Source organism: Sphaeramia orbicularis, chromosome 22, assembly GCF_902148855.1.
Source record: "Sphaeramia orbicularis chromosome 22, fSphaOr1.1, whole genome shotgun sequence".
In the NCBI taxonomy this organism is placed as follows: domain Eukaryota; kingdom Metazoa; phylum Chordata; class Actinopteri; order Kurtiformes; family Apogonidae; genus Sphaeramia; species Sphaeramia orbicularis.
The window spans coordinates 10,879,291-10,893,343 of NC_043978.1; the positions used below are offsets into that span (position 1 = coordinate 10,879,291).

Consider the following 14,053-nt stretch of genomic DNA (forward strand, 5'->3'; position numbering starts at 1 on the left):
AATCAGACACATGAGGCTGAACTTTAACTTCATGTTTGTTTGTTGCTGTTGCAGGAAATCTGTGAAAACCCTCAGTTTATTGTTGGAGGAGCCAGTAGGACAGACATCTGCCAGGGAGATCTGGGTAAATGTTGCTTTTTTTTGGACATTTTCAGCCACATTTTCCTCTGTTTATGACTTTGGTTCACTCAGATTACTTGGAATTTGTAAAGTTCTGTTCAGTGGAAGTGATTATGTTCTGGACAAATGACATGCATTCAGTGGACAGAAGTGAAAACACCGCTCTAACAGCAGTATTAGCTCTTCTCTGGTGCATTATTTGGTCTGTTCTTAGACACATGTGTGGACTTTGCATCAGTTGTGTTTGCTTCAGGTTATGTGGACATGCAGCTCAGGTTTGGTAGAACATCTCATCCATCCCATCCATCCCTGCACACGGCCTCTCGGTCTGCAGCGGCCTCCCTATATTGTGCTTACTCTTTTGGAAGGGAATCCGACCAGCAGCATTTCTCATTGTTGTCCCGTCCAGGCTGCAAATAAAGGGGAGCACAGGGACAAAAGTCCTGGCAGACCCTGTTAAATGTTCCCTGTTGAAAACCTTACATTGTTGTACACCTGGACAATCAGAAAACACCGCCGTCAGCACTCAGGCTTTTCCTCCAGCAAAACAGAGCGCGTCCATCAGAGGAGTTCCTGTCGGCCTTTGTTTTTGTTTTAAGTCAAAGCACAATCGGTGAGGTGTGTGTGTGTGTTCTTTACGTAACGGTTTCACGATTGAATGAAGCTCAGGTGATCAGTGATGGAAAGTAACTGCATACCTTTACTCAGATACTACAGTTACCTACAGGTTTATATGGTCTATGTCGACATCTGACAGCTTTAGTCCAAGTCAGACTCAGCTTCATTTGTCAGTTTCACCATATGTACAAGTTACACAGAAAACTGAAATGAATAAACTCTAAAGCCTACGACACCACAAGGAACAGTAGAAATATATAAGAAATAGAAAGTAGAATATTACTATAAGCATATAACTATAAACATACAATATAACTATAAACATATAACTATAAACATACAATAGAACTATAAACATGTAACTATAAACATACAATATAACTATAAACATGTAACTATAAACATACAATATAACTATAAACATATAGCTATAAACATACAATATAACTATAAACATATAGCTATAAACACACAATATAACTGTAAACATTTAACTATAAACATACAATATAACTATAAACATATAACTATAAATATACAGTATAACTATAAACATATAACTATAAATATACAGTATAACTATAAACATATAACTATAAATATGCAACTATAAACATACAATTTAACTATAACATACAATATGACTATATTCATACAATGTAACTATAAACCAACAATCTAACTATATACATACAATATTGCTATAAATTATACAATGTAGCTGTAAACATACAATATGATTATGAACACAATATGACAATAGTCATACAATGTAACTATAAACATGCAATATATTTATAAACATACAATGTAACTATGAACATACAATAAAACGATAAACAGTTCCATTTATAGAATAGTTCTATTTTAGTTTAGTTCTATTTTAGATCAGTTCCATTTATAGATCAGTTCTGTTCAGATTCATTCTATTTTAGATCAGTTCTGTTCAGATCAGTTCTATTTTAGATCAGTGCTATTTCAGATCAGTTCTGTTCAGATCAGTTTTGTTCAGATCAGTTCTGTTCAGATCAGTTCTATTTTAGATCAGTCTATTTTAGATCATTTCTGTTCAGATCAGTTCTATTTAGATCATTTCTGTTCAGATCAGTTCTTTTCAGATCTGTTCTATTTCAGATCAGTTCTGTTCAGATCTGTTCTATTTCAGATCAGTTCTGTTCAGATCAGTTCTGTTCAGATCAGTTCCATCTGTCTGATCTGTGTAATGGTCTTCCTTCCAGGTGACTGCTGGCTGCTGGCTGCCATCGCCTGCCTCACCCTGAATGAGAAGCTCCTGTACAGAGTGGTTCCTCAGGAGCAGAGCTTCTCTGAGAGCTACGCTGGCATCTTCCACTTCCAGGTCTGAACCCGCCCTCATGTACTGTAGAGTCCAGACAAAACACACCAAACACAGACACACACAAATACAACTCTCATCCCTGTCTCCTCTAGTTCTGGCGCTATGGAGACTGGGTGGACGTCGTCATTGACGACCGCATCCCCACCTTCAACAACCAGCTGGTGTTCACCAAGTCAGCGGAGAGGAATGAGTTCTGGAGCGCTCTGCTGGAGAAGGCCTACGCCAAGTGAGTCAGCGTTCTGTCCTACACTGCATCATGACCTTTAGTTTATTTACACTTTATTTCAGGGACGTACAAGCTGCTGTTCTAATTGTGTGTCTTAATAGAGTATTTTTAAGGGTTAGTCTATACATGAAATAAAAGCCTCCAATATTAGATCTGTAGTAACATGGTGATCCCAGCTTTTCCCAGTTTATTCAAGTCTGTGCAACCTTTACATTTCAGTCACAGAAAAATAAATCCTGAGATTTTTCAGAGGAACACTCATCTAAAAATGTCAGACACTAAATGGTTAAATTCTTCTTCATTCCATGGTTCCACACACTTTAAACCTCCTCATTTCTTTTACATGGACTAAATATACTAAAACTAGTGCATTCAAGATGTGGTTGTTTTTATGTTGGGGAGAGCTGACTTATGGGAAAAGATCTTCCACCTCCTAGACTTCATCATCATCAATACCGAGGGTGGGATGTGAAAAGGGGGTGTTTTCTAAATGTACATTTTGACCCTGAGGGGCAACACCCTGGTCCCCCAGCACAGATATTTGTTGTAATTCATGCATGTTGTACCACATTTGTCCAGCAGTCACCGCCAAAGCGTAATGTTAACCTGTTGTTTCGAAGTGTAAGCAACATGATTCTGGGCAGAGCAACATGATTGTAAGGCTGTTGAATTCCACAACTACTAATGGGTGCTTCTATGAAACTGGGTTTATTTAGTATCGGCGCTTTTCCAGCTTTTTAGATCCAATAATGAAAGGTAAATGTAGACATATTTCCCCTCAGGATGGACCTAATGATGACCTCAGATAACTGCAATAAAATTATACTCTTGCTCTGATCCATCCCATGATTAATGAATTTTTAATCAAATGTTGGGTCCAAAAATAGGACCCAAATATGGACATTAAATCTCTCTAGGTGTCAGTGCACTAGATGTGAAAACGTGTGTAAATGGTTTTCTATAGACTGTAAATAAAGACACTGTGTTAAATGTGTCAATCCCAGTGGTTTTTTTCTAATCCACACATGTGGGTTTTTCATCAGTCTCAGTCTCATTCCAGGTTTGGTGTAGAACCCATTGTGTCCACTTGTGTTACATGCAGAACCTGCCCAGTTAAACATATATAAATTGCAAATGATTTTACAACAGCGGTCATTTTGTGAAACACTCTGTCTTGAACAATTAGTTCAATTCTGAAAATGTACCTGTGAGAGAACAAAGATATAAAAAAAAAAATAGTAGCACGTAATTTTTGTGTCCTTTTGATCGTGTTACATGCAGATTTTTGTGTTAAATATAATGTAAAATAATATAAAAAATATGTTTTATCTGAAAAATAGTTTCTCATTTATCTCAGTAAGTATTTATTTTTAAAGCAGAACCAAAGTGCTTCCAAACTTGCTTCATAACATTAGTCTGGTTGAATTTTAGCCCCATGTCCTGTTTTTAGGACCAGTTTCATAGAAGAACCCTAATATCTCCCAAAATATTGGTGCTATCAGCTTGCTGTTTTTGTTATTCTGTTCCTTGAGCAAAAATACAAAGTATGCCAAACTGCAGCAGTCAGCTCTGTACAGACACACACACACACACACACACCACACACACACACACACACACACACCACATACACACATACAGAGTCCACTTCCCTTTTAAAATAGAAGATGTCATGACACTTAACATCAGCCTCTTCTCCCACTGGGCTCTACTAACCCTCCTCTTCCTCTAACTCTTTGTCTTTCCTCCTCCTCCTCCTCGTCTCTCCGTGGAGGCTTCACGGCTCCTACGAGGCCCTGAAGGGAGGAAACACCACCGAGAGGCCATGGAGGACTTCACCGGAGGAGTCACTGAGTTCTACGAGATGAAGGAGGCGCCCAAGGAGCTTTACAAGATCATGAAGAAAGCTCTGCAGAGAGGATCGCTCATGGGCTGTTCCATCGACGTGAGTCACACACACATCTGGGATTTAACAACTAGGGCTGTGTATCAGCAAGAATCTGGTGATATGATACAAATCACAATACTAGGATCACAATACAGTATTTCACGATTTATCACAATACTGGTTAAAAATACAGTTTTTTTGTTTGTTTCTTTTTTAAAATGATTTTTTCCTTGAAGAATTGAATTAGCACCCCAAATCTGCACAAATACTAAACACATTTGTATTTGATCCCAACAGGATCTAATGCTATATCACAAAATGTTCCTGTGTTAAAACTGAAATGATGTTTTCCAGACATTACAGTTTAAGATCCTGTTCAAAAGTTCATATTCTATTAGTTCGGAACTAACATCAGAACATTATTTTAGTTCAATCCCAACAAAGGAACTAACATTATTTAATAAAAGAGTGTTAAATAATAATAAATAAAATATAACAAAAAAGAAAATCGAAAAACAATAATGAACCTTCACCATATCTGCATTTGAATAGTTATCTAAAAATATCGATACAGTACTTTTTAGCTTACCAGCCGACAGGCCGTAAGTTATTGTCGTCATGTGGTGTCCGGCGTCGTCTGTCGTCTGTTACAAAATTTCAATCGTCTTCTTCTCTGAAACGACATTCCGATTGACTTCAAACTTGGTATACAGCTTCTTTATGATGATGTCAACAAAAGTTAGAGAAATTATTTGGATCCAGATCTGATTCTGGATTTGGTGCCACTTTGAAAAATGTCCCCATTATAAGAGACAGGAAGTGGATCGATGCAATAACTCAGTAAATATAAATTATATCCAGTGTAAATTTCTACAGTCCAGCCCTGATGGGGAGATGACCAAAACATAATGTCCACATGCTGATCAGGATCTTCTTCTGGATCCAGGAACTTACGGAAAATTAACATGGCTCTTATGGGGAAAAAATTTCAATTGTCCTTCTTCTCCCAAACTCCAGTTCTGATTGACTTCAAACTTGGTATACAGCTTCTGTATGATGATGTCAACACGAAGTATTGAAATTATTTCAATCTGGATCTGATTCTGGATTTGGTGCGACTTTGAAAAAATTTTCCCATTATAAGAGATAGGAAGTGGATTGATCCAATAAATCACTAAGTATCAATGATATCAAGATGGAATTTGAATTTTTTACAGATCTGATTGGAATATGACCAAAACATGGGCCATTTCTGTAATATAATAAATACACATAACTGGGTGATAATAAATGGCATCTGGATACATTTCCCAAAGCTTTTAATTTGGCCGGTAAGCTACAGGGCCATTGGTCCTATTTTTAATATCGATACAGTATTGTGATAAGAAATATTGCGATATATTGCGGAACCAATCTTTTCTTACACCCCTATAAACCGCAAGTCAGAAAATATCCCATCTGTGGCATCCCTTCAGTATTATGACAATGGGTTATGATAGTTTATGGTTAATTTGACACTAAAACAAATACACCACATGGACAAAAGTATTTGGAGCATTAGTCTGTTGGTGTTTGTATTTGTTATTTTTCTTTTTGCACTATTGGGTGTTTGTTTCCTGATCTGTGTCAGCGTTTATGTTTTATCCATACTGTTAGTCTCTATTTTTGCATTAGTGTAGTTTCTTAGAAAAACAGGGACAAGATCTGCAAATTAATAACAGCTACAAGTCACACATTCATCCCATTTTGTGCATTTCATTTGCGTATAATAAGACCGTGTATATTTTACCCGTCAAGTAAATTCACATAAAAATAATCACCGCTTAAATCTCTAGAAATGTCCTATTTCAGACTGGATAACTATTAAACTAAGTAAACGAAGAAATATAGAACTGAACATCAAATTAACAACTAAACAGGTTTAAATATATACACCATATGGACAAAAGTATGTGGACACTTTGAATTCAGGTGTTTCTTTTCTAAGAAAACAATAATGACTAATGTTGGAATATAGTTTTATATTATGGGATAAATATGATTGCATTGGTTAGTTTGGTTTAAATTCTTATCTTTGTTTCCAAAATGACTCAGAGATGGTTTTTCTTAATTTCTCTCACCATTGATTTTTTTAAATCATGATTTTAAATGTTCTTCCTCTAAATTTCTAAAATATTTTTCCTGCTCTGACTGTAAATAATAATTTTCTACCACATGTAACCATCTGCTTTCTTCACATCTCACTGAGGAAGAAAAATCTACCATTAAACTTTAAGTAAATATTGATGTTTCTAAACTATTTGGACATAAATATTGGGACACATGTCTACAGCTGTAAGATGTCCTGTTCATGAGGATATGACAAATAAACATCAATATTTCCTTAAAGTTGCATGGTAGATTTTTCTTCCTCAGTGAGATGTGAAGAAAGTAGATGGTTAGTTCATTTTCATGTGTTTTTGTTTTCTCTATAATTAGGTTCCATTTCACTCCATTCCCTTTTGTTTTTCTTTCATCTTCAGGCTCTTGTTCCTGCTCGATACGAGACCAGAACTGTGACGGGACTGGTGAAGGGCCACGCCTACTCTGTGACGGCGGTGGAGGAGGTAAGAACAGACGCAAAACTAAGATACTAAACAACTTAAAAAATGACAGCTGAGAGATAAATGATGTGAAAGAGGCAATACTTCCTAAAAGACGCAGTAGGGTGAAAATGGAAACAAGATTAATAATGTGAAACATGTAGAAGATGCAACAATATGGAAACAGTTAACCCTTTAACCCCTAAGTATTATTATTATTAGTAGTAGTAGTAGTCATAGTAGTAGTAGTGCATTAGTACTTACTTATATTACTTATTATATTGTTGTTACGACTACTAATACTATTATCACTTTATTATAATATTTATCCAGTGATTATTAAATTATATATTAGGGCCATCAAAATTAATGCAGATTAGTCCATCATCGTGATTAATCTGATAAAAAAATGTTAACTCCATAAACCCATCTGCAGAATGACTGTGATCATCTCCTCCAACACATCTGGGTCAGTTTGTCCCAGTAGAGTTAGCGTTAATACACATGATCACATGGTCAGCTGATCCGGTAGTGACAGGCAGCAGAACCAACCCAAAAGATGGAGAGTGGAAACAGCACGTTGGTCCTCTGGATGGAAATATGAGGACAAAAAACCCCAGGACGGAACAGTTGGGTACAGCTGTTTTTTTGAAGTTTTATTGAAACTGTTGAAGGTGTTTAATAAACACGTTAAGTGCACATTTATTCCCTTCTTTCTTAGTAAATGGTCGGTGCACAGGACTTTTCCACACTTTTATGGTGCCCAAAGCGCTTTACAAAGCCTCCCACTCACCCAGTCACACACACACACACACACACTCATACACCAGTAGGCGGCTGTCAAGCCCAACTGGGACCCCACTAGGGTTCAGTGTCTTGCCCAGGGACACTGCGACATGTGGACAGTTGGATGCAGGATTCGAACCGACAACCCGCTCTACCAACTGAGCCACAACCACCTTGAGTCAATTTGCTGATGCAAAACGAAATGCAATTAATATAGATTAAAAATGAATTATATTTAATCGTGATTAATCCACAGCAACCCTGTGATTAATCTGATTAAAAATTTTAGTTGTTTGGCAGCACTAAAAATATATATACGTACATATTGCATATTATAACATAATTACATATTTATTATTGTTAGTACTTCATTATTTAGCGTTTCTACTGCTAATATATAATTACCTGTTTTTTTTACTACTGTTTTTATAACTACTGTTATTACTATTTTTTTTATACTATTTCTTGTATCTTGTAATATTACTTATATGTATATATTTGTTTTTGTGCTGATACTGGAATTTAAATTTCCTGAAGGATCAATAAAGTTCAATTTTATCTAATCTAATCTAATCTAATCTTACTTTATCTAATCAAATCTAACCTAACCTAACTTAATCTAATCTAATCTAATGTAATCTAATCAAACCTAACCTCATCTAACCTAACCTAATCTAACCTAACTTAATCTAATGTAATGTAATCTAATCTAATCTAATTTTATCTAATCTAACCTAACCTAACTTAATCTAATCTAATCTAATCTAATTTTATCTAATCTAATCTAATCTAATCTTACTTTATCTAATCGAATCTAACCTAACTTAATCTAATCTAATCTAATCTAATCTAATCAAACCTAACCTCATCTAACCTAACTTAATCTAATGTAATCTAATCTAATGTAATCTAATCAAACCTAACCTCATCTAACCTAACCTAATATAATCTAGTCTAATCGAATCGAATCGAATCGAATCTAATTTTATCTAATCTAACCTAACTTAATCTAATCTAATCTAACCTAATCTAATCTAATCTAATTTTATCTAATCTAATCTAATCTAATCTAACTTTATCTAATATAATCTAATCTAATTTTATCTAATCTAATCTAATCTAATCTAACTTTATCTAATCTAATCTAATCTAATCTAATCTAATCTAGTCTAACCTAACCTAACTCAATCTAATCTAATCTAATCTAATCTAATCCAACTTTACCTTACTTTACCCTACCTTACCTTACCTCACCTCATTTTATCCATCATTAATCCTGACCCCACATGATGACATAGATTTAATCCTAGTAACGTTCGTAGCTGTTTTATTGCAGGTTTAATGTAACAACAGCAGCTGTTTGATGAAGATCCACTTTAATAATGAACGGAAACAGGAGAGAAACACAAATCACCTGTTTTTCCTTCTGTTGTTTCAGTGTAAAGCGTCTCAACACAAGGAGTCCAAGGTCCGTCTGGTGAGACTGAGGAACCCGTGGGGTCAGGTGGAGTGGAACGGCCCCTGGAGCGACAAGTACGAGCACCCCGACACCTGAACGCAACCTGCTCTGTTTAAGTCATTCTGCAGTTTTATAGGGTGTGTGTGATTCTGTCTGTGTTTGATGGACAGTTCTAAGGAATGGGCCACGCTGTCCAAGGCCGAGAAGGAGAAACTACAGCATCAGAACGCAGAGGACGGAGAGTTCTGGTAGGTCCAACGGTTTGCACCAGGTTAATCCAACGGGTCGAACTTTAGTCCCAGAAAAACTACAGCTGAGCGATAAATGATGGGAAATTCTATCATCAAATGTTATAAAAGAGACAGAATTATGTAAAAGAAGCAACAAGATGGAAACAGGAAGAAGACAAAGTAACAAATAAAGCAAGATTTAAGAGACATATGAAGACATGTCAGCAAAAACACCCTTTATGAAATGAAACAGATTTATTAATATAGTCACATAATAACAAAGTTAACTCAGGACACTTTTCCTATAGAGTTCATTCAGTTCAGTCACTTTGTTTCATTTTTGTCTCATTTTTTTGTTCTATCTGCACTTTATTTGTTCAGGTTTGTTGACCTTCATCCATTTAAAACAAAAAAAAAGAATCCAGGGCCTGACATTTGTAAAAATATTTGGGAAATGAAGCCAGTTCGGATTCTGACCAGAGCTGGATGAAATCAGTTATGAGTTTATTTTCAGGACATTTTCAGATCAGATAAGATCCTTGAATAATTCACATTATATAATTCTCTCCTCCTTCTTCTCCTCCTTCTCCTTGTTGTTGTTTTTCTTCTTCTCCTTTTTCTTCTCCACCTTGTTTTTCTTTTTTTTCTTTCTTCTTCTTCTTCTCTCTTCTCTTGTTTTTTTCTTTCTTTTTTCTCTTCTTTTCTTCTTCTTGTTTTCTTTTTTTTCTTTTCTCTTCTTCTTTTTCTTGTTTTTTTCTTTTTCTTCTCTTTCTTCTCTCTTTCTTCTTCATTGTTGTTTTTTTCTTCTTTCATCTTCTTTCTTCTTCTTCTCCTTGTTTTTCTTCTTCTCCCCCTTCTTCTCTTTGTTGTTTTTCTTCACCTTCTTCTTCTCCTTCTTCTCCTTGTTTTTTTCATCTTGTTCTTCTTGCTCCTCTCCTTGTTGTTGTTGTTCTTCTCCTCCTTTTTCCTCTTGTTCTTCTTTTTTTCTTGTTCTCCTCCTTGTTCTCCTCCTTGTTGTTTTTCTTTTTCTTTGCCTTCTTCTCCTCCTTCTTGTTCTTCTTCTCCTTCTCGTTCTTCTTCTTCTTGTTCTTCTCCTTCTTGTTCTTTCTCTCTTGTCCTTGTTGTTCTTCTTCTTGTTCTTCTCCTTCTTCTTTTTCAGGATGTCATTCGAGGACTTCAAGAAGAACTACACTAAGATTGAGATCTGCAACCTGACCCCTGACGCCCTGGAGGACGACAAGATCCACAAGTGGACGGTTTCTGTGAACGAAGGCCGGTGGGTGAGGGGCTGCTCGGCCGGAGGATGCAGGAACTACCCAGGTACCACGGAGAGTCCAGAACCGTCTGATGATCCAGAACGGCCTCTGAACTCTGACCTTAGGTCTTCTCATTGTTTGTTACATGAGTAATGTCATAAAAAAAACATCCATATTTTATGGACGTGAGGGTTAATTTGGATAAAACATCTGATTTTAATTATCCAATATTACAGCTTTTTGCTAAAATCCACTCAAAACCAAATTGAATTTTCATCATTACTTTTGTTGTATTTTCTGCTCATTTTCCTTCAGTAACTTCATGTCAACCGTATAAACCAGTTTTACAGGCTTATCTTGTACATTAGAACAAAAACAATAAGGTTTATTGTTAAAATATACATTATATTTATGACTTTTAGTAGGTTTAGACAGTGTTTTTCAACCTTGGGGTCGGGACCCCATGTGGGGTCGCCTGGAATTCAAATGGGGTCACCTGAAATTTGTAGCAATTGATAAGAATAAAAATGAAAAACTTACTTATTAAAAATATACGGTGAGTATAGAGAGACAATCCCAATCCATAAAAGACATGACAAACTGAAGCTGAAACTGCAGCACTGTGGTTCTGTTTATCTGTCAAATGTTCATTGTGGTCAGTTTCAGATGCTGCAGCTCTTTCATAATTCATAGTTTGAGTTCTTGTTTGTTCAGTATTAATTGTCAGCCTTGTAAATCCAAACTGGACTGACTGTACATATCCTGACCAAGGAAAAAAATTCTCCTTTGTGCAGTAATCTACACCTGGCTTTTCTGCCTCCATCTATAATAATATCCATGATATAGACTAAATGTCCTCTAAAATTAATGTTTATGTGCAACATAGTATAGCAAACTATTACATGATCAAAAACTAATTAATTTTAGGTAAAAAAAAAAAAATAAAGGCTCCGTTTTGAATGTCTGGGGTCACCAGAAATTTGTGAAGTTAAAATGGGATCACAAGCCAAAAAAGACTGGGAACCACTGGTTTAGACGGTGTTTCCACGTTCACTACAGAGCCTCTGAGTGTCCAACTGTAACTGTAACTTTACACCAATTATCTCCATGTATTGATAGGATTAGTGGATCAACAGGTATTAAACAGTTTAGATCAATAGATGGTTTTGGTTTTTGAGGGTTAACAGAATAAATACAAGATTCTGGATGTTATGAAACTATTAACTCTCTTCATTTGTCAAGTATTTTGTTCATTTTCTCCTCAGTTTAGAAGTATTTGTTCACTTTTATTCCATATTTCGAAGTTTTTTGGTTCATTTTTTCCTTATTTTTCAAGTACTTTGCTCAGTTTTTGTGCATTTTATCTTATGAATAATTGGGGTATTTTACACCAATTATTTACATGTATTGATGGGATGAATGGAAGAACATCTATTAAACAGTTTAGATCAGTAGATGGTTTTAGTTACTGGTGGATGTTTTGGATCTTTGCCAATTTACCATCAGTGTAATAGTGTTATGAATTATCAGTACATCACAAAATATGAAGATGGAATCTTTAACCAAACGCTATATCACAGTGATTTCACATGAAATGAGAAAATAAGCAAACAAGAAAAAACAGGTCTCTTACTATAAAGCGATCCCGTTCACTCTGGTTCTTCTTCTAAACGTCCTGCAGACACTTTCTGGACGAACCCTCAGTACCGCCTCCGTCTACTGGAGGAGGACGACGACCCCGAGGACAACGAGGTCGGATGTACATTTGTGGTCGCTCTGATGCAGAAGAACAGACGGAAAGAACGTAAGATGGGCGCCAACCTCTTCACCATTGGATTCGCAATTTATGAGGTGAAGACGCTCATTTACACCTTAAAAAAAGACACAGAATCAAGTTTCAAGGTTCATTCAATAGAAAATATTGACTGAAATATAGTGTTTTATTTGAAGTTACATATAAGAGAATAATAGTCCAGGGAGCTCAGGATGAAGATGTTTTCCAATCCAATCCAATTTTATTTTTAAAGCACTTCAAAACAACCACAGTGGACCAAAGTACTGTACAGAAGATTAAAAGCACAATACAAATTAATAAAAGCATTAAAAACATTAAGATCAATAAAATAAAATAAAACAAGTTAAAATATAAAAACAGAAACAAAATGTCCACATTGCATGAGTGTCAAAAGGCCAAGGAGAACAGGTGGGCTTTAAGAAGAAATTTAAAAATGGGCAAGTAGGAAGCCTGTGTGATCTACAGAGGCAGGTTGGTCCACAGTCTGGGACCAGCAGCAGCAAAAGCCAGATCTCCTCGTAGGTTGCACGTTGGTCTGGAAACCATCAACAGCAGCTGATCTGAGAGAGCGAGTGGGAGTGTATGTGTGAAGGAGCTCAGAGAGGTAGGGCGGTGCAAGACCATGGAAGGTTTTAAAAACAACTAAAAGTATTTTAAAATGGATTCTAAAATGGACAGGCAACCAATGGAGCGACGCTAAAACCAGAGAAATGTGCACATATTTATGAGTGCCAGTTAAAAGACGCGCAGCGGCATTTTGCACTCTTCGAAGACAAGCGATGGAAGATCCTCTAATCCTCAAAAACAAAGCATTACAATAGTCCAGCCCAGTGGTGATGAAGGACACCGTCTCAAAGTGGTGCTCTGGGATGACTGGCTTCACTTTGGCCAGCTGCCATAAGTGAAAGAAGCCTGACTTCACAACTACAGTCTAGTGGGAAAACACATTCATCCTGTACTCCCTGGATTATTATTCTTTTATGGATATAACATCGTCTAGTGACTAGATGATGTTAATCCGTCTCCCTGGTAGCAATTTTGTATCATGAAACCAAGACGGAAGAAAATGTCTTTTGAAAGTATTGAAGGATGTTAAAGCTGTGTATGATGTTCATCACAAGTTTTTCAGCAAACATGTAAAACCTGAGTCATAGCCTAAGTATCATGAATCTGGGCACTTTCAGAAATTTGTCACGACATGCTTTGTGGGAAGTGGAGCTTTACGCAGCCGCATTATGGCTGCAGCGGCAACAAACAAGGAAACAGCTTCATTACCTCTTGTTACTGCAGCTGCAGCTGCAGCTGCGTGGAGCTCTGCTTCCCACAATGCACGTCGCGACAAATTTCCAAAAATGCCTGAGTGACCTCCCGGCTCTGTTTGTAAACAAATGGACTGTTTATGGTAGAGTACACTTCGAAATTGTTCACCATGAGGGAAGAGATTCAGGTGAGTAATCCGGGAAAGACTTTCGGATTCATGATACTTAGGATATGACTGGGGTTTGACAGATTTGATTAAAAAGTGGTGACGAAAGCAATATGCTGCTTTAAAATGTCATGTAATGTAAAAGTAATGTAACTATTAATCAACAAACAAAACAAGTTAACCTTCTGGTATCTAGGTGAGCATATTATGCACACTTTACACTTCATGTCATATTATTTTTGAACAATTTGTTTTAGGTCAGAATTCAAAAGTTGTTCATTTTTGCATGATTTGTAAAATTCTGAAAACC

At 36.3% G+C, this 14,053-nt stretch overlaps 1 protein-coding gene across 1 annotated transcript in view; it reads left to right on the forward strand.

Moving 5' to 3' along the window:
* LOC115414386 (calpain-3) overlaps positions 1-14,053 on the forward strand; it is a 33,243-nt gene that overhangs the window by 434 nt on the left and 18,756 nt on the right. Inside the window, 10 exon segments of the mRNA XM_075353459.1 lie at positions 55-124; positions 1,977-2,095; positions 2,188-2,321; positions 4,096-4,138; positions 4,141-4,266; positions 6,732-6,815; positions 9,016-9,110; positions 9,207-9,284; positions 10,426-10,586; positions 12,204-12,373. Coding sequence (XP_075209574.1) covers positions 55-124; positions 1,977-2,095; positions 2,188-2,321; positions 4,096-4,138; positions 4,141-4,266; positions 6,732-6,815; positions 9,016-9,110; positions 9,207-9,284; positions 10,426-10,586; positions 12,204-12,373 — 1,080 coding nt within the window.